The sequence below is a fragment of the Rattus norvegicus genome, chromosome 5, assembly GCF_036323735.1.
Source record: "Rattus norvegicus strain BN/NHsdMcwi chromosome 5, GRCr8, whole genome shotgun sequence".
Taxonomy (NCBI): Eukaryota; Metazoa; Chordata; class Mammalia; order Rodentia; family Muridae; genus Rattus; species Rattus norvegicus.
Genome location: NC_086023.1, coordinates 51,732,458 through 51,759,428, shown reverse-complemented (window position 1 = coordinate 51,759,428; position 26,971 = coordinate 51,732,458). Strand labels below are relative to the sequence as shown.

General features: G+C 45.8%; 1 protein-coding gene across 9 annotated transcripts in view; it reads right to left on the bottom strand.

Moving 5' to 3' along the window:
- Positions 1–26,971, bottom strand: part of Bach2 (BTB domain and CNC homolog 2) — a 350,229-nt gene that overhangs the window by 19,602 nt on the left and 303,656 nt on the right. For all 9 annotated transcript variants that reach the window (XR_010066378.1, XR_005504432.2, XR_010066379.1 and 6 more), the window contains one exon: positions 2,770–4,359. Coding sequence is in view for 6 of the 9 variants with exons in the window: in XM_017593349.3 (XP_017448838.1) it covers positions 2,770–4,359 (1,590 nt within the window). In the remaining 3 variants the exon portion in view is untranslated. The remainder of the gene's footprint in view (positions 1–2,769; positions 4,360–26,971) is intronic.

The following is a 26,971-nucleotide window of genomic DNA, read 5'->3' as shown; positions in this document are numbered from 1 at the left end:
CATGATTTCTATTTCTTAAATTAAACCCTTTTCAGGGGGTTTTTCTGCCTCTCTATTTCTGCTAGGCAGTTAACAGGAAAGCAGGGACCAGGCGGACTAGCAAAGAAGAGGAAGTGAACCCAGGGTGTGTCTGCCGCTAGCTCGAGGCAGCTCTGGCATCCATTTTCAGTGTCTGAAGTTAAAGCTCATGTGGGTCCGTTCTGCCCACCGGCTTGTGGGTGCTGAGTACATCCCGCTCAGCTCTGTGGCTACCTCACCTCACCTCACCTCACTTCATCTCACCCAGAGGCATCTCTGGCATCTGGTAGAGTTAATCTTTGCTGAGTAAGAGGCTGATATCTGAAGAGCAGATCAGGATTGAGCACGCTGGCCTCATGGGCAGGCAGCCACCTCCCTTCCTTTCCTCCCTCTCTCCCCTCCCCTCAGTTCATTATTTTAATAGATTTCCAGGGCCAGGTCCTGGTAGGCTGGCACCATTATCATGGAGTCATATTCCCAACCTGTGCTTCTCTTTCCTGTGTTCATTAGACACAGGGGCCCAGTGGGGCTTGCTCACTTCTGCCCCTGAGATGGGTATGAGACACAGTCTCAGTCTTTAGCTGGTTCTTCGTCAATTACCAGCAAGACACTGCAGTGGGTACCAGGTCATGACCTAGACATACTCAGGTTTGTCTAGGGAACATTCAAATTACTAGCGAACCAGGGACCTCTGGGACTCCCATTCCTCTTTCTCATAGTCATGTGAGTCTTGCTTCTGCTGTAGCCAGTGCTGTCCCCACTTCCACTCCCAGAAAGAGTGAGTCACAGATGAAGCCCTTCTATGCCTTTGATCTACAAAGCACGATGCTTTCAGGCTGGACAAAGAAACACGCCCTGAGACGGTTAGCTGTGTGTGCCCACAAGGCGCTTCTGAACGGATCCCATGTCTGAGATGGATGACGAGCGTTCTGTCATCTGCGCTGTGACAGACACGGGCTCACCCTGGAGTCTTCGGTTGACAAGAAGTACTTATAAGGCGCAGGAGAAGCACCCGTTTGTGAGGACCAACTCAGTTCCGATTCACCAACTTGAGAGGGCTTCTTCACTTCCCTTGGCACCGAAGGGATAAAGAGCAAGCACTAGGGCATCCTTCCACAGTGGGTGGAAGAGAGGGGTGTGGCGCAGGGATGGAAAGGGGAGGAGACTAGGAGTATCTGAACCTTACGCTCTGCATTCAGCCGGCCTCTGCTCATCCAGCACTGGAATCCAGGTTAGCTATCGAGGGCTTTCTAAGGCTGAAGCGGTCGATTTTTGAATCACACTGTAGCATCCTCCCAAGGAAGAGTCAGACCATTTATGGTCCCCTTTAAACTTGACTCCCGTGCTGCTGATCTTACGTCAGCTGGGCGCGCAAACTAGAGCCCTCTGGAAGGATGGAATCTTAATTGAGAAAATGCCTCCATCAGATCTGGCTGGAAGGTATTCTCCTAATTAGTTGTTGATGGAGGAGGGCCCAGCCCATTGTGGGTGGTGCCACCCCCAGGATGCTGGTCCTTGGTTCTAAAAGAAAGCTCGGGCTGAGCAAACCTCGAGGAGGGGCAAGCACTGCCCCATGGCCTCTGCATCGGCTCCTGCCTCCAGGTTCCTGCCTTGTCTGAGTTCCCGTCCTGACTTCCTTTGATGATGAACGGAAACATGGAAGCCTAAGCCAAATAAACTCCTCCCTCCTCAAATTGCCTTTTGGTCATAGTGTGTAGTCACAGCAATCGAAACCCTAACTATGACAGCACATAGGAATGGTCTGAGAGTGATGTTTGGGTGTGGGACCGTGAAAGGCAGCCTGGTTCCTGGTTGGGCTAAGGCTAGAAACCCCGGACAGTAGGCGTTTTGCCCGATTCCTGGGGAACTAGGCCCCTGTCACTAGCCACAGCCCTCCACAGATTTGTGGCCATCAGTCACGTAAGGGCAATGCCCCAAACCCCTACACAGGTAGAGGACATGACCTGTGGCCATGTAGTCTCCAGACTGATCTCCATTTTAATGAGGTACCTAGAGGCCTGAAGAGCTTAGCCAATGAGCTTTTCTTCCCAGACACTCTTCCCTGCAAAAGGTATTTAATCTTAGGCCCACCCTGAGAAGTGGGGTAAGGTTTCCCTCATCCACTTTCCACCATGACCATAAACGCCTTGAAGCCATGGACTGCCTGCCTCCTTTCATCCGGATCCACCGTGGAGAGCCACAGAGAAGGCCTTTGCCTACAGTGCCACTGGCTAATCTTTGTGCAGCTAATTTTCTGTAGAAGGCTTCTCTGCGCTCCCAGCCATGGCAAACAAGTCAAGCTCAAGCCAAGTTCAAGCCCATCAGAGTCAAGCCAAGAACTCTCCCCCTCAGGGACCAGTAAGAGCTCCCCCTCTTTTCCTTCTCACCCAGGCCAGATCCAGCCCGTGGCCCCCACTGGGTTCTCAGCTCTTCCACAGCATCCAGCGGTGCCTGGGTGTCCGAGAGCCTGAGAACCAGACAGCCCCGGCCTCGGCTGTCCCCCACGCCTCAGACTATACTTCCCCACCCTGGAGCAATGTCCCGGTGCTTCCCATAGCCCAACACTCGCCCGGCGACAGCGTTGGGGGTAAGCCGGTCAAACTTCTGGCATCCTGCCTCCCCGAGCGGCCGTGCGCTGTGGCAGGGCAGACGCGGGACCAATAACTCTAGAGTTGGGGAGAGGAAAAAATTCAGGTAAAGGACTGAGATGGTAAGTAGGTCATAACGCTTGAACTTATGTGGATTCCCTACCTCCTGGCCCCTGTCCTGCACAGGACACGACTCACTGTCTGCTTCCGAGAATGATCCAGATTCGTCACTGGAATTGGTTCCGTAAGACTGCTCACATTTAATTTGGGGTCGGACTTGGTTGTACATTCCATCTCCCATCAGGCCTGGTTCCTGATGTTCCGTGGCAAGGAATCTGGCTCCCTGGGAACAGGGTGAAGAGGAAAACTCGCAGAGAGGGAGGCTGCAGGGGGAGCCCCCACTCCCATCCTCTGCGTAGGAATAGGAGGAGCAGGAGCTGGAGGTCCTGGTTCTGGTCTCTAGTGGAGGTGAGCGAGGACAGACTTTGATTGGCACCGGGCAGCTGGTGTTGGGCCTTATCCTTCCTGGCAAGTGGTCAGCCATCAGTCCGCCGTGGGAGTAGGCCTGGGAGCTGGGGAGGGACTGGCCAGCTCCCACCCATAGACTTTTTGGCACCGGCTCAGAAAGGTCTTTGTCCAAACTGCTCACCGAAGAATATGAATGCACCGGAGTGTTCGGTTGGTCACACGTGCTTGCGGAGAAGATGACGCTCCTGCGGTCCAGCTCTCCCTCCTGTTTACAAAGAGTCTCCGGCCCGGGCCCCCTGAGTGGCGACCCCATTGCGAAGTTGGACACATCCTTCTGGCCCACGTGGGGCTGTCCGTAGTTCCCTGCCAAAGGGGTGTAATCAGTTTTAAGGTCACCCTGAGAGATCCCCTTGTTGAAAGGGCATGCTGAACTCCTGACAAAGTGTTGCTGAGATGTACTAGGTAGGCCAGTCGACTCCACGCCTTTTGCTATACTGAACAGAGACCGCAGACAGGAAGGTGAGGACACACTCCTGGATCTGTCCAGGCTGGTGGCTCCAGTAGGGGTACCGGGAGGAGGGGCAGGGCTCGGTTGTTTCCGGTCCATCTCGACATCTCCTGGTCTGTCTTTGATGTCAGTTTCATCTCCTGACAGGCAGAGTGTGATGCTCTCCTCCTCCGTCTCCTCGTTGGGTGGCTCACTTTTAATCTGTCCCACGGAGAGCCCTGGTTTGAGGCTATTGCCAGGACTCTCTTCACTGAATGTGCCTGCAAACCCTGAGGTACCGTGTGAGGCTGCGCTGTAGACATTCTTGGTACACGCGAGCTGGTACTTCTTATATCGAGGGTACTGGGTCAGTGCACCCTTTTCTGAGTTTTCCTTGGTATCTGTGGGTACCTCAGACTCAGGAAGCAAGGCTTCTTCTTTCTCTGCTACTGGGATGGCAGTGGCCTCGAAGCTGATGGGGTCTGGGAGCATCTGGTCTGTGGCGCAAGCCATCCTGGCTGTCTCTGAGTCCATCGTCTCTTCCTCCTCCTCCTCTTCTCCTGCAGAGTTCCCATGGTCCTCCTGGGGGCGCTGGCACGCACTGTCCTTCCGACATACGAACAGACCATCCTCCCTGTTCAGGAGCTGGGTCTGCAGGAAGCTGAAGCAGGAGTCCTCCAGATTGTGCATGCGCAGGAACTCGGCACAGCGGATGACCTCGCGGATGTTCTCTCTGCTGAGTAACAGCTTGGCAGTGTAGGCAAACTGTAGCAGCGGCCCAAAGCCCCTGGCCGTGACCTGCAAAACAAACAGGGGAGTTGCCAACATTACCATCAGCACTGCTATTGTCCCGAATTTCTCAACCAAAGCCAGATAACCAGACAGTGCTCGTGCCCTAGAATAAAAAGTGCAAAGGAGAAGTTAATCTCATACTGGGTCAGCAAGGTCTCTGCTTCCAATAATGAGTGGCGGCCTCGTGCCGGCCACCTCCGTACCTCACGGCACCGGCAGAATTGAGAATCACCAAGGTCAAGTGGCGAGGTGAGATGACAAAGGGTTCATTGTTTACACTAATGAAATACCCTGGCAAAAATGCCAGGAACAATGGGAAGCCTATTAGTTTCTGTCCCCCGTCCATCCTGTCGAGAGCCATTCTACACAAGAGGGGGCGCTGTAGCTCTTCTTGAAGCTCTCTCACACCAAAGACAGCACTATCGTTTTCTTGTCAACCACAGAAATGACAGGAAGGCCCTGTCAAGAAACTCAGTGTCTGTGGGGCTTTTCTATATACTGTTAAGGAACATTGAAAAAAAAAAAACCCTCTTTTGCTCACCCTTTACAGCTTTCATTTGGGATTGTCTACTTTTTTTTTTTTTTTTCCCCAGACAAGGTCTCACTATATAGCCTGGCTGTCCTGACAGTCACTCTGTAGACCAGACCGTCCTCAAATGCAACAGAGACCTGCCTACCTCTATCCCCCAAGTGCTGGATTAAAGGCGTGCGCCACTGTGCCTGGCCCCACTTGGGATTTTTAATCAGCACGTCACACCTGATCTTATGATCTTATGACGAGTGTTAACAAGAAATTAACCCTTGGTTCAAAAGGATTAGGGGTGAGAGTGAGATCTACACAATCTTCTGTCATTTCAGTAGTTGTAGCCTCCAAGTAGCAAAGGACAGGGGTGTTCCTTCCCTAATTGTTAGCAGCAGCTTTGCCATGGAGATGTCTAAGACCTTCTGTGGCTCAGCCTACTGTCTTGCTGCTTCTCCAGGGTGTTTTAAGGATTGAAAATGTACTTGCACACAGCTTCCACATACCTGTGTACACAGGCACACACAAGGCATGACTGGACAATTGAAAGTATCTTGCCTGTGACTAACTTACCTTCTTCATTTTTTTTTTTTAAGATAGAAATTTCTAAACTGTGGGAGTCAGGGTAGGCTTCCTTACCCTGCATACACTATTCGATTTCCTGTAGATCCTTCTGAACACTGCTGCTGATCCCAGGAGAAAAGGGAGACAGATCTACAAATCATGGGAACACATCAAACAAGGGTAGCATTCCCGGGACTAGCTGCAGCTACAGTGGGAGTGATTAAAAGAGGGAGGGAGTAGGAAGGAGATGGAAAGCTGATTGGCTGACTTCTGCATGTCTTAAACTTCCTGCAGCACAGGGGGCCCAAGCTCATTAAAACACCTGTCTCTGTCGCACAAGATTCAACACGTAGTCCTCAAAACTCTTGTAGCCAAAGAGCAAAGGTCCTGGATTCTCCACTGAATGGCGTCTTACATGTTGATATTGTGGCAGTACTTGATAAAAATGCAACTAAAAATAATCTGTTAGATAATGAGTTCAGAGGAATTTAGCCATCAGCAACAAGCAGATTTGGAAGAAAGACAGAGGGAATCCCATGCGGAGGGAGGAATTGAATTAAAGGCAAGAAAGGGAGAAGTTAAATTGTTACTACTTTCGGATGACATGATTTTTAAAAATAGGTAACCCTGAAGAGTCCACCATTCATGATCATGAACTAAAACTAAAGTTATTAGACCCAAAAATCAACATATAAAAAGAGAACAGCACTTTTATGTAGTAGCAGGGAACTGTCTTAAGTGGAAATCTAACCAACGAGGTTAAAGATATCTACAGTGGAAAACGATAAAACACTGAAGAGAGAAGTTGGAGACAGAGACAAACAGAAGGACATTCTGTATATGCGGGCTAGAAGAATTAGCATTGGTAATACGTTCACATTGCCCAAGCAAATTAAATATAATCCGATGTGTCCAATACTGAAATGTGAACATTATTTATGGAAGTCAAAAAATACCTTACAGTTTTGGTGACACATGCCTTACAGTTCTAGCTACCTGAAAAGCTGAGAGGGTTGTTTGAAATTAGACAGAGGTCAGCCTGGCCATGTTCTTATATATTCTTTCCCCGGCCTCTCTCCAGGTGGGTGGTCTCACTCTACAGCCCAGCCTGTCTTTTTAATTTTTCTGCTTCTACCTTCCAAATTCTAGAATTATATTGGTACATCACCACACATGGCCTGGTTCTGCCTCTTCTTTACGAAAGTAGTATTTTTATTAGTTCTTTGTGAATTTCATACGATGTACTTGGATCATATTCCCCTCCTCCACCAACTCCTCCCAGAGCAGTGGCTCTCAACCTTCCTGACGCAGAGACCCTTTCATTCGATTCCTTATGCTGTGCTGAGCCCCACCCCTAACACTGTTTCATTGTTACTTCATAACTGTAATTTCGTGGCTGCTATGGATTGCAATGCAAATATCTGATTTGCTGGGTATCTGATATGTGACCCCAAAAGGACTGTGACCCACATGTTGAGACTGCTGTCCTAGGTCCTCCTCTACTAACTTCCCTCCTACTCAATTTCTTGTTTTCCTCTACTCCACTCTTAAAAGCAAACCTCACCCCGACCACCACCACCACCACCACCACCACCACCACCACCACCACCACCACCAAAAATGTCCAATTTTTGTTGCTTTGAGCCTGCTAAGATGTATGGTTGACCTATTAGTGACCACTAAAGAAACCCGACTCTCCTTCTCTGAGTAGCCATCAAATACCAATAGCTCCTCAGGGAGGGGTAGGACTTTGTGCTCCCCCCATGCTTGGACTTTGTCTGATTTGGTCTTGCCCAGGTTTTGTTCATGCTGTTATAAATGTGCAATGTCTTCTTGTGTCTGGAAAACACTGTTTCCTTGAAGTCATCCATCATCTGGGGGCTCTTACAGCCTTCCCACCCCATGTTCCATGAAGATCCTTAGCCCCTGGAAGGAGGGGCAAGATACAGAAGTCCCGTTTGGGGCTCGGAACTCTGAAGTCTCTTATTTTTTTGGTATGTCGAGACCAGCTGTGTGTCTCTGTGTTAATCACCATCTGTTGCAAGAAGAAACTTCTCTGATGAGAGTTGAGAGATGCACTGACCTACAGGTATGGCAGTAAGTTATTAGAGGTCACTTTAATATCATGTCCCCTTAGTGGACTCATATTAGTAGGTTCTTCTCTATGGACCATGACATACCTAGCTAGAGGTTCTTGTTTTCATTAACAGTGACAGGTATGAGTTCCATCTCATGGGGTGTGTCTTAAGTACAATCAGAATGTGGTTGGTTACTCCCTTAACATCTGTGCTGCTATTGTACCAGTGGGCATAGTTGCCAGGCAGGTCATCACTGAAGCTCTCGGGTCATCATTGAAGCTCTCAGGTCATCATTGAAGCTCTCAGGTCATCACTGAAGCTCTCAGGTCATCATTGAAGCTCTCAGGTCATCACTGAAGCTCTCGGGTCATCACTGAAGCTCTCAGGTCATCACTGAAGCTCTCAGGTCGTCACTGAAGCTCTCGGGTCATCACTGAAGCTCTCAGGTCATCACTGAAGCTCTCAGGTCATTCCTGTGGCTCCCAGGGGTCAGTTATGTGAGACTGATGATGACCCTTCTCTTCCATTCATGTACATATCACCCTTCAGCACTATGAAAGCTAGGCAGTATTGATCACTTCCACACTTAGCACTCAAGCAGGTGGTGTCACTAGCACTAGAGTCCTACCATCAAGTTCTGGTTGACAACAGATATTAATGTTTGCAAAGGTAACAACTCCAACATGGTGACCCGCTCTTAGGGCTTGTATCTGCCACCCTGGGCTATCTAGTTGGAGTACTGTTTCCCTATGGCAGGGTGTTGTGGCTGTCAACTTGACACCTAGGAAAAGGGAACATCAATTAAAGAAATGCTTCCATCAGTTCACCCCGCGGGCAGGTCTCAGAAGAATTTTCTTGATTGCTGTTCAGCATGCTGTGGGTGGTGCTACCCCTGGGAAGATGGTCGCTGGTGGTATAAGAAAGCAAGTTGAACAAGCCTCTGAACACGGTCTCTGCTTTAGTTCCTGTCCTGATTTGCCCTCATGGCCGACTGTGAGTTATAGGTTAAACATTTTTCCTTCCCAGGTTGCTTTTGCTCATTGTTGTTTTGTTTTTTTTTTAAATCAGATCAATAGAAATTGAACTAGAACATTGGGTAACTATTTTAACGTTTAATGTGCGTGTATGTTTATATTTTAAGGAGCTTCTACGGCAGTAGATAGCTTTTTCAAATCTGGCTATGCCTCTTAATTATTACTTTTCTTTTGGAATGTGTTGTGAGTGACTGTCCTCTATGCCAAGCAACTGCCATCTTGGGGGCTTTCAGCTGTGTTCCCTTGCTTGTTTGTGGTTTACATCCCAGGGTAGCAAGGAGGTTCTTGCTGGAGTATCTAGCTACATTCAACTGCTGCCTCCCACCCGGTGAAGCTGCATGTGGTTTGGGGGAGGGGCTAGAGTATACACACATGCACACGCGCACACACACACACACACACAAAACACAAACACACACAAAACACACACACTGAATATATTCAGTATTCAGAGATATGGAGTATATATAGAAAGAGTATATATATTCTCTATATCTCCATATCTGACTATATGTATATATACTTATCATATATCACTCAGGAAAGACTAGATGGGTTTACAGGAAGCCCACTGCACTGCTGTGTAAGGCTTTTCAGGCACAGTTAGTTGGGGAAGGAGTCCTCACACCGCTGTAAGCAACCTCTCAGTTAGACTCTCTAGGGAAGCCGTGAGTAAACTTATTGGTTCTCCAGAGGGAACTTTAGGGGGATCATGTTTCAGTTGCTCATTAGGACTTTCAGAGGAGGACAACACATTGCTTTATGCCTCTCCCTGGGAGAGAATTTTAGCAACAGTACGGAACCACACAAGATCCCTAATAACCGAAGAAATCAACAAGAAAAGTAACAAAGCAAGAAGCATTGTACTATACCCCCTTTGCAAATATAACAGAAACAGCATTAACCCAAGCAGCATTGTCATGGAATAACATAGACCCCAGACCAGGAGAATGGAACAGACAGCTCAGAAATAAACCTATACATTTACAGACAGTTGACAAAGGTGCTAAGAGTACACAACGGGGAAAGAAATCACTTCTGTAAATGCTACTGGGAAAACTGTATGACTTTACAGCACGAAAACATATCTCTCTCTCTCTCTCTCTCTCTCTCTCTCTCTCTCTCTCTCTCTCTCCAAATACAAATATCCACTCGAAGTGTGTGAAAAGACTTAAACGTGGGATCTCAAACAACAAAGAAAGCATGGGAGTGTGCATGGAATTCCGTTATGCTAGTCTGGACTTTGATGGCTTTGGATATTGGATATATTGCTTCATTTGGGGGTATGAAGAAACAAAAAAAAAAAACTGGACAAAGGGGCTTATATCAGAATAAAAACGGGTTCTACTGAGCAAATGAATTACAGAGTACCAAGAGATGTGGGAACATGTTTGCACGTTCTACATTTACTAAGGGCCTAATATAAAAAATAATGATAACAAGGCTACATAAAGCTGTGACTTTTAACCTCGGCACCCCAGAGGCAGGCAGATCTTTGTGAATCTGAGGCTGGCTTGGCCTACCTAAGGAGCTCTATGCTAGCCAGGGCTACATAGTGAGAGCCTGTTTCAAAAAATTATAAAAATAACAATCGGATTGTATGTGTCGGTGAGGCTGCAGGGAGGAGGAGCCACTGAGAAGTCCCTGGAAAACTAAAAATGAAACCCTGCTGTTGGTGTATCACCAAAGGGAATCAATACAGTGTATCTGTATCCTTGTACTTCCTGCAGCACAATTCTCAGTAGCCAACTCTCTATAATGGATAAAGAAAGTACAGGGCATGTACACAGTTGAACACAGTGTAGCATAAAAAGCAGGAAACCTGTTATTTACAACAACATAGAGGAGGGCCACACAGGAAATTCTGCAAAGTGAAATAAACCGGGCATGGCTGCATTCGTTCACTCACATGCACAGTCTGTCGCAGATTTCAGAGGCGCAGAATGCGGATGGGGAGGCTAGAGGATAGAAGGCACTGGAGCACAGTGGTCACAGAACCCGTAACTGTTAAATAAAAAGTTCATTTGCGAGCCACCGACAACACGGAACATTCCTGAAAGCGTATGTGTTCTTATCACAACTAGTGAGGTATTTGTTAGTTAAGCTTGGTTTATCCATCCCACAGTGTGGCCATACTTCAACACAGTACTTCATGCACGAGACAGCCATACAAATTAAAATCACGAAGATGAACAGAGATCATCTTATAAATTATAATCCAAGCCCAAGACAGAAAATTTCACTGGAAACTGCACTGGAAAATTTCACAAGAGCCTACATCTAACTCTTCTTCCACATCCGGTTGAATCCTGCTTTGCCACACACAACTGTACTCCTCTTCTGCGTGCAAAGGCTTTGTCTAGGGAGTCACAGCCACCACCTGTGAAGCATCTAACGGACCAGTTCTGTGCCAGCTTGTAAAGCAGCCATGACGGCTTCTACCTTGTACACAGGAAACTGATAGGCTCAGAGGTAAAGGAACTCCTCCAAGGTTGTACAATCTAGTGGGTAAACAGGCAGGATATCAACCCAGGACCCTTGCACGCAGAGCTGAGAGCTAAGGACAAGCACACCGTGACCTGAAGCTTAGAGGTGTAGAGGAGGAACAAAGAATGAAAAGTTAATTACTGTGTAAGAGAGTACGCAAGTCAACCACAGAAGTGCCATCTCGAGAGTACGTGAACAGCTGTCAGCTGAGAAATCCAGACACACACACGAGGAGAGACTGCTGGTCTACTAGTCCGCTGGTCCCTGGAACACATGCACTGGGGAACCAGGATGTGGCTACTCTGTTTATGCTGTGGGTCTAGGTTTCATTCATACAATGTGCACATTTACAACTGCCCCTGGAGAAACCCCAGGCAATGGTAACAGGTCCAGATGAACACACATACACATACACACACCCCAAGTGTCCATCACACATCTTGGATAATGGATTGTCTACATACTGGATTAGCCTCCATGTCTCTAAAGATGCTTACCCAACCTGCCTATTCTGAGGAACCACTTGAATCCACTCATTGAATTGGATGGCAACTATCCAGGTAGCAAGGTGAAGCCATACATCATAAAGCCGTGATCACGTCTGCACTGGTATTTACTCTTTGTTCTTAAGGAGTAAGTCTGATAATGGGAAAAAATAAGGGAGGGATACAGAGAATCACTCATCACACCACTCACCCATAAAGCTGTATTTAAAAAAGTAACGGTCATAGAGTGGACTGAAGTGCTTAGAAAGAGAAAACTAGATCCGTCCCACTGCTGTTAATAAGCTCTGTGCCGTCGCTGTGAAGGACGTGGACATGTCTAGGTTAAAGCCCACTGGCCATTTAGGAGTGTCCTAAAGGCGTGATAAACAGTACCAAGTAAGTATAATGCTATGAAGAACTTGGAAGAACAGCCCTGCCTTTGAATGCCATACTCTGAAGAGCACCTTTTCATCGGCCTTAACCATAGTGCTATGGGGCCCCTGGAACGCACAGCACATACCACGGAGATGGTACTAGATGACAGGTCAGGAGCAGATAGGGTTTTCTGTGTGGGACTGAGACCAGAAAGGTTGTAGGAACTAATATTTTCCTGCTTTCTGTATCCTGCTGGCTACTGACCTTAGCCAGTAACTGGCGCACATGAGGCAGTAGCACCAACCTGTAGGCATTAGCTCTGAACGTTGTATGACCAAGCCACCAAACTCACAGTGACATGAGCCAACACACTGATGATGACACGTTAGAATACTGACCCTGTATTCCTTGGGGTGCTGCCTTGCCATTCCTATGCAGTTAACAAAAGGAAAATGGGCTAATTAAAAACTCAACCGGCAGAGCATAGCGTTGATGCAATTTGAAGCATGGTTAGCTCATTACCTCCAAAGGAACCTGTCTTGCTGCTGGGTGGAGCATACGATAAGAAACAGCTGGCCTTAGACATATATAAAAACGGGGTCCCATGACTTTTATGGGGATAATCAACTGCTTTCTGATTGTATTTAAGGTGTGTTCCACAGGAGATGTTTTTTTCGTGTCTGGTACCGCAAACCATTGATGGGGGAGGTGACGTGTGTGTGTGTGTGTGTGTGTGTGTGTGTGTGTGTGTGTGTGTGTGTGTAAAACCTACTACTGTTGTTTTACTAAGTGGACATATTATCAGACGACCTTCTAAATATTTATGGTCAGAGAAGTGTCTTTTATCAGTGAGTAGCAAAGTGAAGATTCATGACTGGTTGTAAGCATGCGCACTCAGGCTCCGTGAGCATCATGGAAGGGGGAGCAAAAACGAAGGGGAGGCATCCTGCAAAATGCTATCTTCTGGTCCTGCCCTCGTGAACTCACAGCAGCTGGATTTACACAAGACCTTTAGGAGATTAAGGGGGTCAGTAATTCTACTGTGGATGGGAGAGAGGGTCATGAGGTCCCACTCACAGTGAGGGGAGTCACTGGTAACTGCTGTCACTTGTTTTTGGAGATGTGGACATAACTATGCTTCTCCTGCTCCATGGAGGCTCCTATCTATCTATGGGATGTGGGTGGGCTCCAAATCCATGGGGATGTGGGCAGCACTAATTGGACTCAGTGGCTTCGTGAAAGCAGATAAAGAAAAAGACATGAAGTCAGGAAAGGTCATGGAAGAAGGATGAAGGAAAAAACAGGGAGTGGATATGATCAAAATACATTGTGTACAGTGTGAAATTATCAAATGCAAGGATTATATATTTAAAACAGGGTTTGAAGGGCTGGAGAGATGGCTCGGTGTTAAGAGCACTCTTGAAGGAGTTCTCAGAACCCACATTAGGAGCTCAAACCTGCTTGGAACTCCAGTTCTAAGAGACCTGACCTCCTCTTCTGATTTCACAGGCACCAGCACACACACACACACACACACACACACACACACACACACACACACACACACACACACAGATTTTTTAATGGGGATTGGGAGTTTTTAATGGGGCTAGGAACAGCATATACATATGGCTGGGGCAGGGAGCTCATTTGAAGGCTGATCAGATGACGTGGGGTGACTCGCCAGGAGGGCTTGTATACTCCTCAATGTCTCTTAACTACAGCCTTGAAAGCATGGAAACCTGCATCTTCAGAGGCACCATGGGAACTTTGCCAGTGCAGGAGGAACTGGGAAGAGGAAGGTAACATGGATATGCTTCTGGACTTCCTAAACTCAGGCTGCTATCCTAAACTCACGGACCACTCCTGTAGGATGCACTTTTCTAGCAAAACCCTGTCATGACTTTTTTGTCCCTTATACCTGCTTACTCAACTAAAACTAACTAGACCAGGCTAAAATGTAAAAGACATATATACATTTAAAAAAGTCTCTAGAAAATCATGAAAAGTGAAGTGTAGTCTTAATTATTTGGCATTAGTTTTAAAGCAGACTAAATTCCTCTTTTAAGACCATCCATTCAGGGCTAGGGCACAGCTTAGTGACAGAGCATTTGCTTACTATGTCTATGTACCCCTGGCACCAGAAAACAAAAAGAGATAAGGCATCAATACTAATTTTTCTACAAATGATGGTATCATTTTTTTTTTATTTTACAGAAACATTAGTGCCCAAAGTAATGGGTTTAGTAGTCATACTTTCATATACTGTCTTTCATTTTAAAAAGTTTGCTTTATTTATTCATTTTACATATATGGGTGTTTAGACTACATGTAAGTCTGTGCTCCACTCACCTGTAATACCTATGACAGCCAGAAAAGGGCGTTTGATCAACTGGGATGTGAGGCTGGCACAGGTGCTGGGAATTAGATTTGGATTTTCTGGAAGAACATCCAGGGCTCTTATCTGCTGAGCCATCTCACTAGCTCCTTTGTCTGTCTATCTGTCTGTCTGCGTTTTTTTCTTGTTTGTTTGGTTTTCAGGACAGGGTTTCTTTGTTAGCCTTAGCTGTCATAGAACACTCTGTAGACTAGGCTGGCCTTGAACTCATAGACATCTGCCTGCCTGGACCTGTGGAGTGCTGGGATTAAAGGTATGCACCACCATACCTGACTCCTTGGACTTTCTTAACCTCTTCTTCCACTTTTGTCCCCCTCACCCTCCTGCTTGTGACCTTCTTTTCTACGTGTCACATGCATTTCATGATCTTATCTACTCTACACACACACACACACACACACACACACACACACACACACACAAAATTAAAATAAGAATTCTGAATCCGGGTTAGTTCACTTACTCTAACAATTTCCAGTTCTATCTGTTTTCCTGTAAACACTTTTTTTTTGGTTCTTTTTTTTTTTTTTTTTTTTTGGAGCTGGGGACCGAACCCAGGGCCTTGCGCTTCCTAGGTAAGTGCTCTACCACTGAGCTAAATCCACAGCCCCCTGTAAACACTTTTTTATGGCTGCATAACACTCACTGTTTATATATATCACCTCTTTAGCCATTCATATGTTGATGGACATCTATTTCATTGCTGGTTCCATTTCATTGCTATTGGGACTCATGCAGCAACAAACACAGATGTAGTAGGGTATAACACGACAGGACACAGTGTCTTTAAGGAACATTCTAAGAGTGGTTTAGCTGGGTCATGTGGCAGTTCTATGTTTTCAGGTGTTTAAGACGCGGTTCATGTTGATTTCCATGGTGGCTGCACCAGATCACATGTTTACGGCCTCACCAGCATTTGCTGTCACTTGTCACACCTAATCTTAATTTTCTGTTGTTAATACTTGTTGCATTTTCTCCTTAACACATTATGCTATACAAGTGCAAAACACTGAGGTTGTACGTGTTAAACTAATTAACCTTGATACTAGGATGGATTTATTAAGGCAATCAACCTCACGATTTCAGTAAAGCTCCTGTGATCATTTTAGTATAATTTAGACAAAGTGTAGTGACTTGAATGAAAATGGCTCCTGTGGGCTCACGTACTTGAATGCTTGGTCTCTAATTGGCAGAACTATTTTCCAAAGTATTACAAGGTGTGGCCTTGTTGGAGGAGGTATGTCACTGGGGTTTTAAAAGCCCACACCAGGCCTTCTCCCTCCCTCCCTCCCTCCCTCCCTCCCTCCCTCCCTCCCTCTCTCCCCCTCTCCCTACCCCCACCTCCACCTCTCTCTTCCTTTCTGCTTCTAACCTGAGGACCAGGATGCAAGCTGTCAGCTATAGCACCATGTCTGCCTGTCTGCTGTCAAGCTTCTTGCCATGATGGTCATGGACTCACCCTTGGAAACTGTAAGCAAAGCCTTAGAATGCTTTTGTTTTAAAAATAAGTTGCTTTAGTCATTGTGTCTCTTTACAGCAACAGAAAAATAACTAAGACAGACTTGGTACCGGGGACTGGGGTATTGCTGTGACAAGCCTGGCGATGCCGTTTTGGGGAATTTGTAAGACTCTGAGGCTTTGGACTAGAAAAGCATTTAAAGGCTCTAAGTGGGGCTTATTGGACAATTCTCACAGGAGCTTGGAAGACAGTAATGCTGAGAGCAACGGGGCAGAGGCAATGTTAGCAACTGGGCTAGACACTATTCTTTTGGCATTTTGATAAAGAATGTGGCCGCCTTTTGATTTTGACCTAGGAATATAAGGGTTTTGGATTAATGGTGTTGGCAGAGGAGATTTCAAGACAGCCTATGATTGACTTGTGTGTTACACGGTTATGAGTGATCATTCTTAGGAAGATCTACAGTGAAAAATAGCAAGGAGGGTGAAAATACGAAATACACAGTTTGAGGAGGAAGAAGAGCACAAGGGCAGTGAATGTAAGGTTGGAGTCATGTCCTGTGCTCAAAGAGATGAGAAACTTAAAGAAAGGCCTAATGCTAGGTACACTAAAGGGAGTGGTGAGACGCCTAGCTAATTCTCGCAACCCTTGAAAGGAAAAGGCCCAAAGAATCTCCTCAAACTGAAAGGAAACTATAAGAGAAATCTTATGCGAACAAAATTCAAGAAGGGTTTCCAGATTCCAGCCCAAGAAGACAGCTGAACTTGGTAGCACTGGTCATGTGGTTCCACTTCTGGCTCTGAATTTAGAGTCATGGCAGGGGAGTCCCTGCCTGGAGGCCTGCAGAGGCCATTGCATGAAATGGTAAAGGTGAAGCCTGGGCTATGTTGGAGACTCCAAGATGCTGGAGGGAGCCATGGGACACCTGCCAAGGAGAGCTGGTGACAGGGTGTGGGATCAACTTAAGAGAGAGAACTGTGTTGCCATCAGCAAAGCTGGAAGGAGTGGGTGATCTGAAGAGCCATCAAAGCTTTTTCACAACAGATGTGAAGTTACAGGAGTTGAAGTTTACCCTGCTGTGTTTTCTTGTTCTTGCTTTGGTCCAGAGTTTCCTCACGATGCCCCATTCTTCCCTTTTGGAACAGTAATGTGCATTTTGTTCCGCTCTATGTTGGAAGCATGCAAGTTGCCTTTTGAACAAGGTATTACAGTTAAGGTATTGCCTTGAGTCTCAGAAGAGATCAAAGACTTTTGAAGAGTGTTGAGCCCATGGAAGACCACAGAGACTTCTGGAGTTGGATTAAATGCATTTGCATCTTGATATGACCACACACCTATGGAGGCCAGGGAGTAGAGTATGGTGGTTTGAATGAGAATGGTGCCCATAGTCTCATATATTTGAATGTTTGGTCCCTAGTTGGTAGAACTGTTATGGGAAGGATTACGAGGTGTGGCATTATTGGAAAAAGTGTGTCACTTGGGGCAGGCTTTAAGGCTTCAAAAGTTCTGCTTGCCTCAGTCTTTCTCTGCTTACAACTTCCAAATCAGGATGTAAGTTTCTAGCTATTGGTCCAACCCTAAGCCTGGCTTCCTGAGTTGGCCTCACATTCTTGGACTCAAGTGATACCTTTGTCTTAGCCTCCCAAATAGCTGGGACTGCAGGTGTCTGCCATTAAGACTGGCCTAAACTATTTAATCGTAAGATAAGGTTTCATATATACCAGGCCTGTCTCAAAAGTGCTATGTAGCTGAGAACGACCCGATCTTCCTGTCCCCACCTCCTGAGTGTTAGGATTCTAAGTCCTACATCATGCCCAGTTATGTCCATGTATGAAGGTAGGGGGGCTGTTCTTGTCTGAACTGGTTTGGCATACATGGGCAATAAGGCATTATTTTCAATCTTATACCCAAGCATAATTGTGCATTATGGGAAGGGAAAGTTAAAAAAAAGGTATAAACCACATTGTGGGTGCTGGGAATGTAACCCAGGTCTCCGGAAGTGAAACCAGCACTCTTAATCACTGAGCCATCTCTTCACCCCTGCTGTCAACTCTGGACACCCTATCTGATCTGTTCTTTTGCAGTTACCTTGCTACTTCTGTAGCTTGTGTGGACCTTTACTTCACTTCTGATTCATAAGCCAAGAACTTGGAAACAGTTGGTCCAGACCCTCACTACAAGTAACTTTTATCTTTATGTTGTTAAGGCTAGGTGCTTATAAATTCATTAAATGTTCTTTTATTGGCTGACTTCTGGATTCTGCAGTGAGGGAGCATGAGAGGCAGTGGTTCCTTGTCTTCTGTCCTCTCCTTTACTCTGGTGATGTGTTCTGGAGGAGACTTATCCTCAGCTCACTGGTGAACTGTCTGAAGAGAGCTGTTTTCTCCTCTGGTTTACTCCTGAGTCCCCCACCTCTGCTCATGGATTCCTTTCCTTTTCTCCAACTGTAGGAACAGCAGATGCTTTCTGAAGTCACCAATAACTGGATTAACAATCTCTCCATTTCTTTTCTTATTTCCTAACACCCTTGAAAACAATTCCCTCTTTTCTAGACCTTCAGTTTCAAGAAAAATAAAAAACCTTGTTATTGTTTTCAATTTTCCTGACTCAATCACCCATTTTTTTTTCTTCTGGCAAGAAGACTAAGGTCAGCAGGGACTTACTAAAGTCACATGACTGTGAAAGTCACTTTGCTACTAAGATCACAAGGCTTATTCAAGCCTTCTGACTGTAGAGTTCAACTTCCAAGCTCTTTTCCTACTTCTTTTTGTTTAAACTCTGAAGTGAGGTGGACTAGAAATCCTATTTAATGTGGGAACATGTTATTGTAAATTTCCTTATATTTTCCATAGCTTTCAGTTGTATTTAGGTCTATTAAAAGATGTTTGGCCAACTGGATGTGGTACCTCTTTGGATATGAACAAGGGCGAATTTCATACTTGGTTTTATTGTTATTTGCATGATCCAGATTCTGGAACTATCTCCTAGACTGGAGATAATGGCTATGCTCCTCTCTTGCCTAATGAAACTCTTAAGAATTTCTTTGCAGAATTACTGTTCGACAATTTCTTGCAGGCGTATGTTTCAATCAAATCCACCATCATTACCCTTTCTTATCCTCCTCTCAACCTGACAGAGCCCTTCCTCTTCCCAGAGAGTCCCCTTTCACTTTCATGTCTCCCTGGGACCCACTGGGTTTAATAGGTGTGCTTGAATTCTGGGTGGGTGGGTTATCTACGGGAGCACAGTCAGATGCCCTCTTCTCACCCGGAGAGCCTGTAAGACATCAGCAGGTTCGGCTCAACATTGGACTTTAGAATCTAGAGGATGTTATAACTAACCTGACATGATCTAAAATTACCAAAGAAACAAGCATCTGGGCCTACCTGCGAAGGACTATGTTAGGTTGCGACTCACCCTAAATGTGGAGATGCCATTCCATAAGCTGGGTGCCCAGAAATGCATCAAGAGGGGAAGTGAACTGACGGCAAGCTTTCCCCTCACTGTGCTTTCTCACTGAAGATGCAGCATGATGAGCTGTACCCTCAGGCTCTGCCTATCATCCGACCTCCTGCCATTATGGACTGTGCCTTTGAACTGTGCATCAAACCATCAACCCTTTCCTCCCTTGAGCTACGTTTGTCAGGGCATTATATCACAGTAGCAGGAAAAGTGACTGAGACAAGGTCAAAGAACACATGGCGTTTTGGTAGAGAGGTATATGGTACCAGTGCTTTGCCCCAGGTTAGAAAGGGCAGCCTGGGAAAGCTGATGCTGAGGGAGCTCCAAGCATATCCTCGGTCAGTGCTGGCTGGCTCAGGACCATCACAGGGTTTCATTATCCCTTTATTTCTTTGGGTGTTTCATGGCTAGGGAAGCAAGCACGTGTTGTCATCTTTCCTGACAACTGCTATCGTCTCGGGCCGAGGAACCTTCATTCCACTGGGCAGCTCTACTCCTTAGCTCACCCCTCATGGGAGGCACTTGTCATTTTCCCTTTCAGGTAAAGACAGTTGCATTTCCCCACGTAAGTGACAGGCAGAAGTCATATCAGATATAAATACGTTCTTATTTACCCTAACGGCAAACCATGAAAATAGAAGCTGTCCCTCTCTGAACGATTATGCAAGAGAGTTCATGGAACAATTTTTAGAATGCGATTTTCAATATAAGTACAGAGCCTAAAATAGAAATAAAATAGTAGCATTTTACACTTCGCAGTGTAAAATGAAAGCAAGAAGCTCCCACTCACCAGGAAGGGAAGTAGTAAAAACGTGCACCGGGGTTTATAGTTTCATTTGAAAAAAAGAGAAACCACCCCCAAAGATCTATTTTTTAAAAGATACTTTTTAAAAGTGACCTCATTTCCATACTGACTGACCACCTCCCCACTCAGAAGCCCAATGATCTCCACGCACCAGAACTTTTTGGAATCAAGGCCTGTTTCTTTTTTACCCTATCAACCCCTCTAATCATTTCACACTGTCAATCACTTGATCATTGCCTGAAAATATGAAATATGTTGCCCGGCCCCAGTCCCTCGTTAATGTCCTCCACATTAGGCTAGAGTCTCTGCTTCTGAAACTGCTGAACCCGTTCTGAGTCTTCTGCTCCCTTCTCCATCTCCTTCTTATCGGGAACCGTGGCCTGAGCCAGGGCGGCCGTTGTCTGCTGTAGAGGAGCCCAGCACCTCGCCCACTGTCAGGGAGATTTTTGAGGAATGTGGGTGAGGATTGATTGCCCACCGTTAAGATCTCTCAGTCCTGTGCTTCCCCGTGTGCGTCGCTGCCCCCCATGTGCTCATCTTAACCTTGCAAATAAAAATTCTGACCTAAGAATATACCGAAATACTTGTCCAGATATCCTGGAAATATTCCTGTTAGAGAAACAGTTCTTCTGGTTCTTTGAAGGTTCACCCCACCCTTAAAAAAAAAACAACTAGCAAAATTTCTGATGTCAAGTTTTCGGGTGATAATCCAGGCTCCATAATTCCTCAAAGATTTTGACGACAGGCCGTAGGGCAGTCGTGTCTAGTTACTTTCTGTAGTTTGGTGTTTGATTCACGTAGGTTGGGAGTGTAGGTGCTCTCTTATTGTCCACGGACCCAGGGTTTCTAGGTTTCATCTTTCCCTTACTTTTTGGTCTAATGGTTTCTTCCCTTAACAGATATGAGAAGTTAATTCTGGGCTCTTTGTCTCAGCACTGCAGTCTGAATTAAAAAGAATTGCAGGCACAGTTACCATTCTTAATAGAAACAAGGTATTTGTCTGACGTTGTTGTGGGTATTCCTGGCCCTCCAGAATGCAGCCAATCTCTACTGTTCTGCTCTTCAAAAATACTTTCAAAATGTCTTGAATCCCAAACTACAAAACTCAAATATGTAAGGGACCTTCAGGTCACTGGGTTTGGTAAGGATTTCTTGGATATGACATCAAAGGAGAGGAACCATAGCACATCTCCCTATTCAAGGGAGAGTGCCTTAAGAGCACTGCCTACCAAAACACACAACTGCCAAAGTGCAAGTTGATGGAAGGGGTGGGGAAATCTATGAAAATTATTTACCCTAGAAGGGCTTGTTCACAATACGAAAGAATTCCTAGAAGTCAACAACAACTATAACAAAAATCCCTCAGTAATCTGATTTAAAATGAACACTTCAAATTGGCACTTCTTCAAAGATAGACCAATACCCAACAAGTATATGAAACCGCCCAATACTAACCATTAGAAAGATGCAAATCAAAACCGTACGATGTGCTAAACCATTAGGATGGCTATTTTTTTTGAAGATTTAATTTATGTACACTGTAGCTATCCTCAGACACACCAGAAGAGGGTATCAGATCCCATTACAGATGGTTGTGAGCCACCATGTGGTTGCTGGGAATTGAACTCAGGACCTCTGGAAGAGGAGTCAGTTCTCTTAACCACTGAGGCATCTCTCCAGCCCAGGATGCCTATTCTTGATAGTAACAGAGGCTGACAAAATGTGGAGAAATTGAGTCCTTGTAAACAGTTGATTGTAAATTGAACCAAAAAGGGAAATGCCACGGAAATTCCCATAAAGAGTAAACTAGGGGAGCTGTTGTACATTCAGCAGTTACTCTTCTGGGGAAGCATCCACAAGAGCCAAAGCAGAGCATTGCATAGAATCTGCACACTCATGTCACAGAGACACTCGTTGCAGAAGCCAAGAGGTGTGAGAAACTCAGTGTCCACTGACAGATATAAGGGTCAAGCAACATACACACAGTGAACCCCTTCCACATGCTACAACATGGACCAATACCATGTTCTCCAGTGTTCTACTGACTGAAGGGAATTCTGGTGGCTGTTCATACGGGTGACTTGCAGGAGCACCCCTCTCCTTTGGTTTAGTTTTGTAAATGGGGACGAGAGCATGGCACCCACAATGAACCTAACCATGTGACCCACCATGAACTCCATGATGTTACTCTGTGTCTTCTCGTGCTCTCCAGAGGCCCTGGACTTAGCTGGCCCTCAAGTGCACAAAGCTGCTCTTTTCTTACCAATGATTCCCCCTTTTTTATTGGAACACACATTTCAGTGCGACGCCAGGTTCTTCACTAGGTTATTTGGGTTGGGTAAGCAATTTTATTTTTGACCATGTTAGTACTCTAACACTCAAAATTTAAAACGTTAGTGCTGTTGGAGCCAGTGAGATGGCCCAGAGACTGAACTTGCTGTTCTTCCAGAGGATCTGAGTTCAGTCCTTAGCACCCAGACTTCAGCTCTAAGAGACTCCATATCCTCTTCTGGTCTCTGTAGGCGCACATACACATGCACACATGCATGCACACATCAAAACACATTACTTAAAAAAATTCCTTCTACTTTACACATCGATAGAGAATAGGAATATTGCCGTCTTTCCTCCTTGCTGGGTTTCTCTGGCCATTCACTGTCCCTGTCAAAGCCAAGCTTGTGAGCGTCTGTCATCATCGGAGCCATGAGTGCAGCAGGAGACTCATCTCCCTTATTCCTCACCGTTGGCAGTGTAAAGCACTCATCATAGGCTCTCAGTCACAATGGGCTGAATTGAACTGAGCTAGCTTTGGCATGGGCTCCTGTGGCAAGCGGCTCGAATCCGTCTCTCCTGTTCATCCATCACATGTTTGAAGACACACGTCCTGCCTAGATTGGGAACGTTTTGTTTGTTTGTTTGGTTGGTTTTTCCCCTGAAAGAACTGAAGTTATATTTTCCATCTGAAATAAATATAAAAATTTGGCAGACCACATGTCTCTTACAGGAAGTGGTAGTTTCCTTCTTGACTTCTGGGAGCAAGAGAGTTCGTATGTCACCCTTCTCCAATTAGCCACAGGGGCCTAGTAGCACCATGGAAGGACTACTAGTCAAATGCAGAAGGCATCCCTAAGCCACTCATCTTCTTCTGTGTCCTCATGTCATTTGCAAAACATGTGGACAGGACCGGGGAATGCAGATGATGTGTTTGAGAGGGTGAGAGACAAGCAGAGCCCTTGCCTTTGCAATGCAAGTTGGGGCTTGCAGGAAGAACAAAGGCATGGCGGGAGTCTTAGAAGAGCATCTACAGCAGGGACTGTAGTACTTCAGCAGTCTTTGTTTTCCTTCACTTAAGTCCTTTCCTGACCACCACATAAAAGTAGGAGAGGCCAGCTGATTGTATTACTTGAAGCTGTAACAACAAGGTTGTACAACAAGTTGGTATAAAATCATATATAAAAAAATCAGTATTATTTTTCTCTCCAAATGGATTGATTTCTGTTTCTACATGGTCTGTGTCAGTGGAGGGCAGTTAACACTGGTGCAGGCACCATCTGTGTTCTGAGAGGACTTACATGGAGTCGTAAGTGAACTGGTCAATGGTTGTTCTAAAGCTAAAGGCCAGGCAGACAGAGGATAAAACTTTGCTGGGCCGGAGAAATTCTGATGACACAATAGCCACCGGTTTGGATCAGGACACAGGTCAGGGTTGCCACCCAGCCTCCCCCTTTCTTTCTGCCTAGATGAGCTCTAGACTTTGGGTGAGAATGGAGTGGGGGATTCTGGGATGCCAGGACCATATGCTTGCAAATACCAATAGCAGGGACTGGGGGCATGACTTTACTGGGAAGTGTAGCAACTCCAGGACTTCAGGTTGCTGGGGCATGAAGACAGGGCTCTATTTTTGTCAACCGTGTCATCTCTGGTAGCGGCAGAGCCGAGGCATGAGAGGCAGACATTTCCAACGATGACTGTGGTTGGTTATATCCAGTTTCTGTGGGGCTGAAACATACTTTTCAGTCTCTTCAGAGATGCTGAGAAGGGGAAATGACTACAGGTGCATCCAGAATGTACCTGGGAGGTTGCTCTGGGGCCATCTATTTTGGACATACTGGGAATTATTATGCAAGAGCTCTTTACTCATAACTCCCAACTGGGAAAATACCTTTAAAAAAAAAACCCCAACTTTAAATAAGGATATCCAAATATCCTGAAAATGAACTCTTGTCTTTTGCTGAACCTCAAGAACACCAGGTGGTCTCACTTTGGGTGATTCAAACCATTTCTGAACATGTTGTTAAAGATGCAGATTAGGGTTCTCACCATACTCAGGGGTGTTCCAGTATTTTGATGGACCTGTAGTTACTAAAGGTGAAAGGCAAGAACTTAAGGAGCTACAATGAAAACCACGCTGTCCGGCATGCACCATTCTGCAGTAAGCATCTGGTGTATGGATGGCAGGAGCCATGGGGCTCATTCAGTACATTTCAAAAGCAGCAGCAGTCTTTCAGTGTGGCACAGCTTTGAAAACCTCAACTGAGCTAGAAAGTGTCCAGACAGCATTATTATTTCATTCTGTAACCAGTGTGGAAGACTAGGGCTTAACAATTTCTAGGTTGGGTCATCACTGTAGGGAAAATGTAAGCCAAATCAGAAGTCATGGCCAGTTCCCCGCTCACACGTGTGCTCTTTCCTGATGATGCCTTATCTCCCCTCTCCCTTTACCTCCACGAATCTCTGTGGAGTGTCAATCAGAGGAAGGCTGGGGAATCTCTGAATGAATGCTCTGGGCATAATCTGCTTGAGAAGGGGCTACTTGTCTTTCTGCCTTTCTTGTTTGACTTCCAAAATTCCCTCCACCTCATCCTTTTGGTGTTTCTGGTTTTCTTTTCTAGTCATACTCAGCCCTGCCACTTCTAGACTTCTAGAATTTACTGAACTGTACTGAAGCAGTCTGGACCTTACTTCTCAATAGTCCTATGGCAACGGTACCTATGGAAACCGTGGAGGATGGAGGGGGTGACCATCAGCAGAGAATGAAGGGCCAGGAGAAATCTCTACAAAGGAGGTGCCAATTCAATCGGTGCCTTCCTTTTTTTGACCTGGGCAACAGACGCTACTAGCAGACCATCACGTACATGTAATTTCCAGTGTTCTTTCATAGCATCTGAATATTCCACATTATCTCTCTAGATAAGGAGTACTTCAACTTAAAGTTTTCATGTGCCTCCTGCACGGACTATAATGAGAATTTGTTAAAAATATGCACGGTGAAAGATGATTCTGTAATTTTTAGAAGATGATAACACCGCACATCAGCAAAAGGTCACACTTTTATATCGAGTCAAATACTACTGTACTGGACAAAGGTTAAATGACAGGAAACCACCGGATCATAAAGAAATGCTCACTTCGTATTTTTTTTTTTTGGTGCAGGAATTCTGAAGAAATTAGGTAACTTGCATAAATAGGATGTTACTAGTTAACCAGCACAAAATATTTGAACATTTATTACATTGGGTCATAGCGTAAACTTGACAGAAGCAAAAAAAAAAAAATAAATTCGATCGTGGAGGAACTTAGAATGCACAGAAGAAACATGAAACAGGTGTAGAATGGCTCACCCATCCATTGTTAAGGTCCCTGGAACAACAGATGAGAGAAAGGGGGTGAGTGTGTGTTGTCTAGCACACTAAGTTGCAATGGAAGCAGGCTGAGTGATGAGAGAACACAGGACTAACACAAATCAGTCACCACTCTGCATACACAGTGACTCTGACCTTGGTAAACACAAAAGAACGACCTCGTGGCTTTCTAGGAAAAGACCTTCCACAAACACCCGGGTTGAATATCCTTCTTCAGTTAAAGAAAACCAGCACCCTCTACCCACCTAAACACCAAATGGCTGTCTTGAAGGAGGCAACGGAGCACAAAGGAACTCCTTGGGAAAGCCTGGCACTGCGCAGGAAGCCACAGAGCAGAGCAGATGGGTGCTCAGAGAGGACACACTTCATCAGAGCTGGAGGTCAGAGGGCACCGGCCTGCCCGGAGGGTGAACTGCGTAAGCGGAACTGTTACTTTTCTCAATCTGCTAAGTTTAGAAAACTTTACATTTGGGCAAGCCATTCTAGGTCAGCATGAAAAAGTAAAGTCTTTTCTACGGTAAAGTAGGAAAGACGGCGTGGTTAGCGGGCAAGATATTTTGGAAAGTTTAATGGGGAAAAGCAACACACGGTGGGCAGGCAGGATTAAGACACTACGCAAGAAAGAAGGGAGCAGGGTCAACCTTCGGAAGACCAGTGACGTACTGGCTTTCCTCATAAAGAGTATGGGCCATGATGCTGTCCCACTGTCACCAGGGGAAGCCGTGTGTCCTGTCCCAGGCCTGTGTGTTGAAAGGAAGCACAATGTGGCCAGGCTCTGAAGAGCACTCGCACTGGCTTTTGGAGGGAAAGGGGTAGAGTCTGCTCCTCACCATGACATAGGCCAGATATTTGAAGACTTCGTCTGGTGCATGTTAGGAACAGGATACCAGAGGCTTTATTACTGCCCTAGACTGGGTAATGAGGTAACTAGCACTATTAATAGACCAGCACATTCATACATGGTTCTGTACGTCCTCAGGCAGACATTTTAAAAAACCGTAGTATCAAGTGCTTTTTTGGGCAATGCCTTTTCCCCTACTTTTTCTGGGAAGCATTTCATTCCTTAGAAAGGATGCCAAGTTCATTTCTTTCCAGTGCCAGTACTGCCTCTCCTCACTGAGTCAGGCTACACTGCCAATGTGAGGAAAAGATTTTTGTTTCTGGTTTCCCGTGGATTTTCTAAAAGACTGCGCTGAGCTGGACGGTGGCTTTGTTTAACTGCTCAGACCCTCACCACCCAGGCGTGCAAATCCTAAGTGCGTGCTTTTGCTAAAGGAAGGCCAGGCCAGGAGAGGGAGCAAGAGAACAC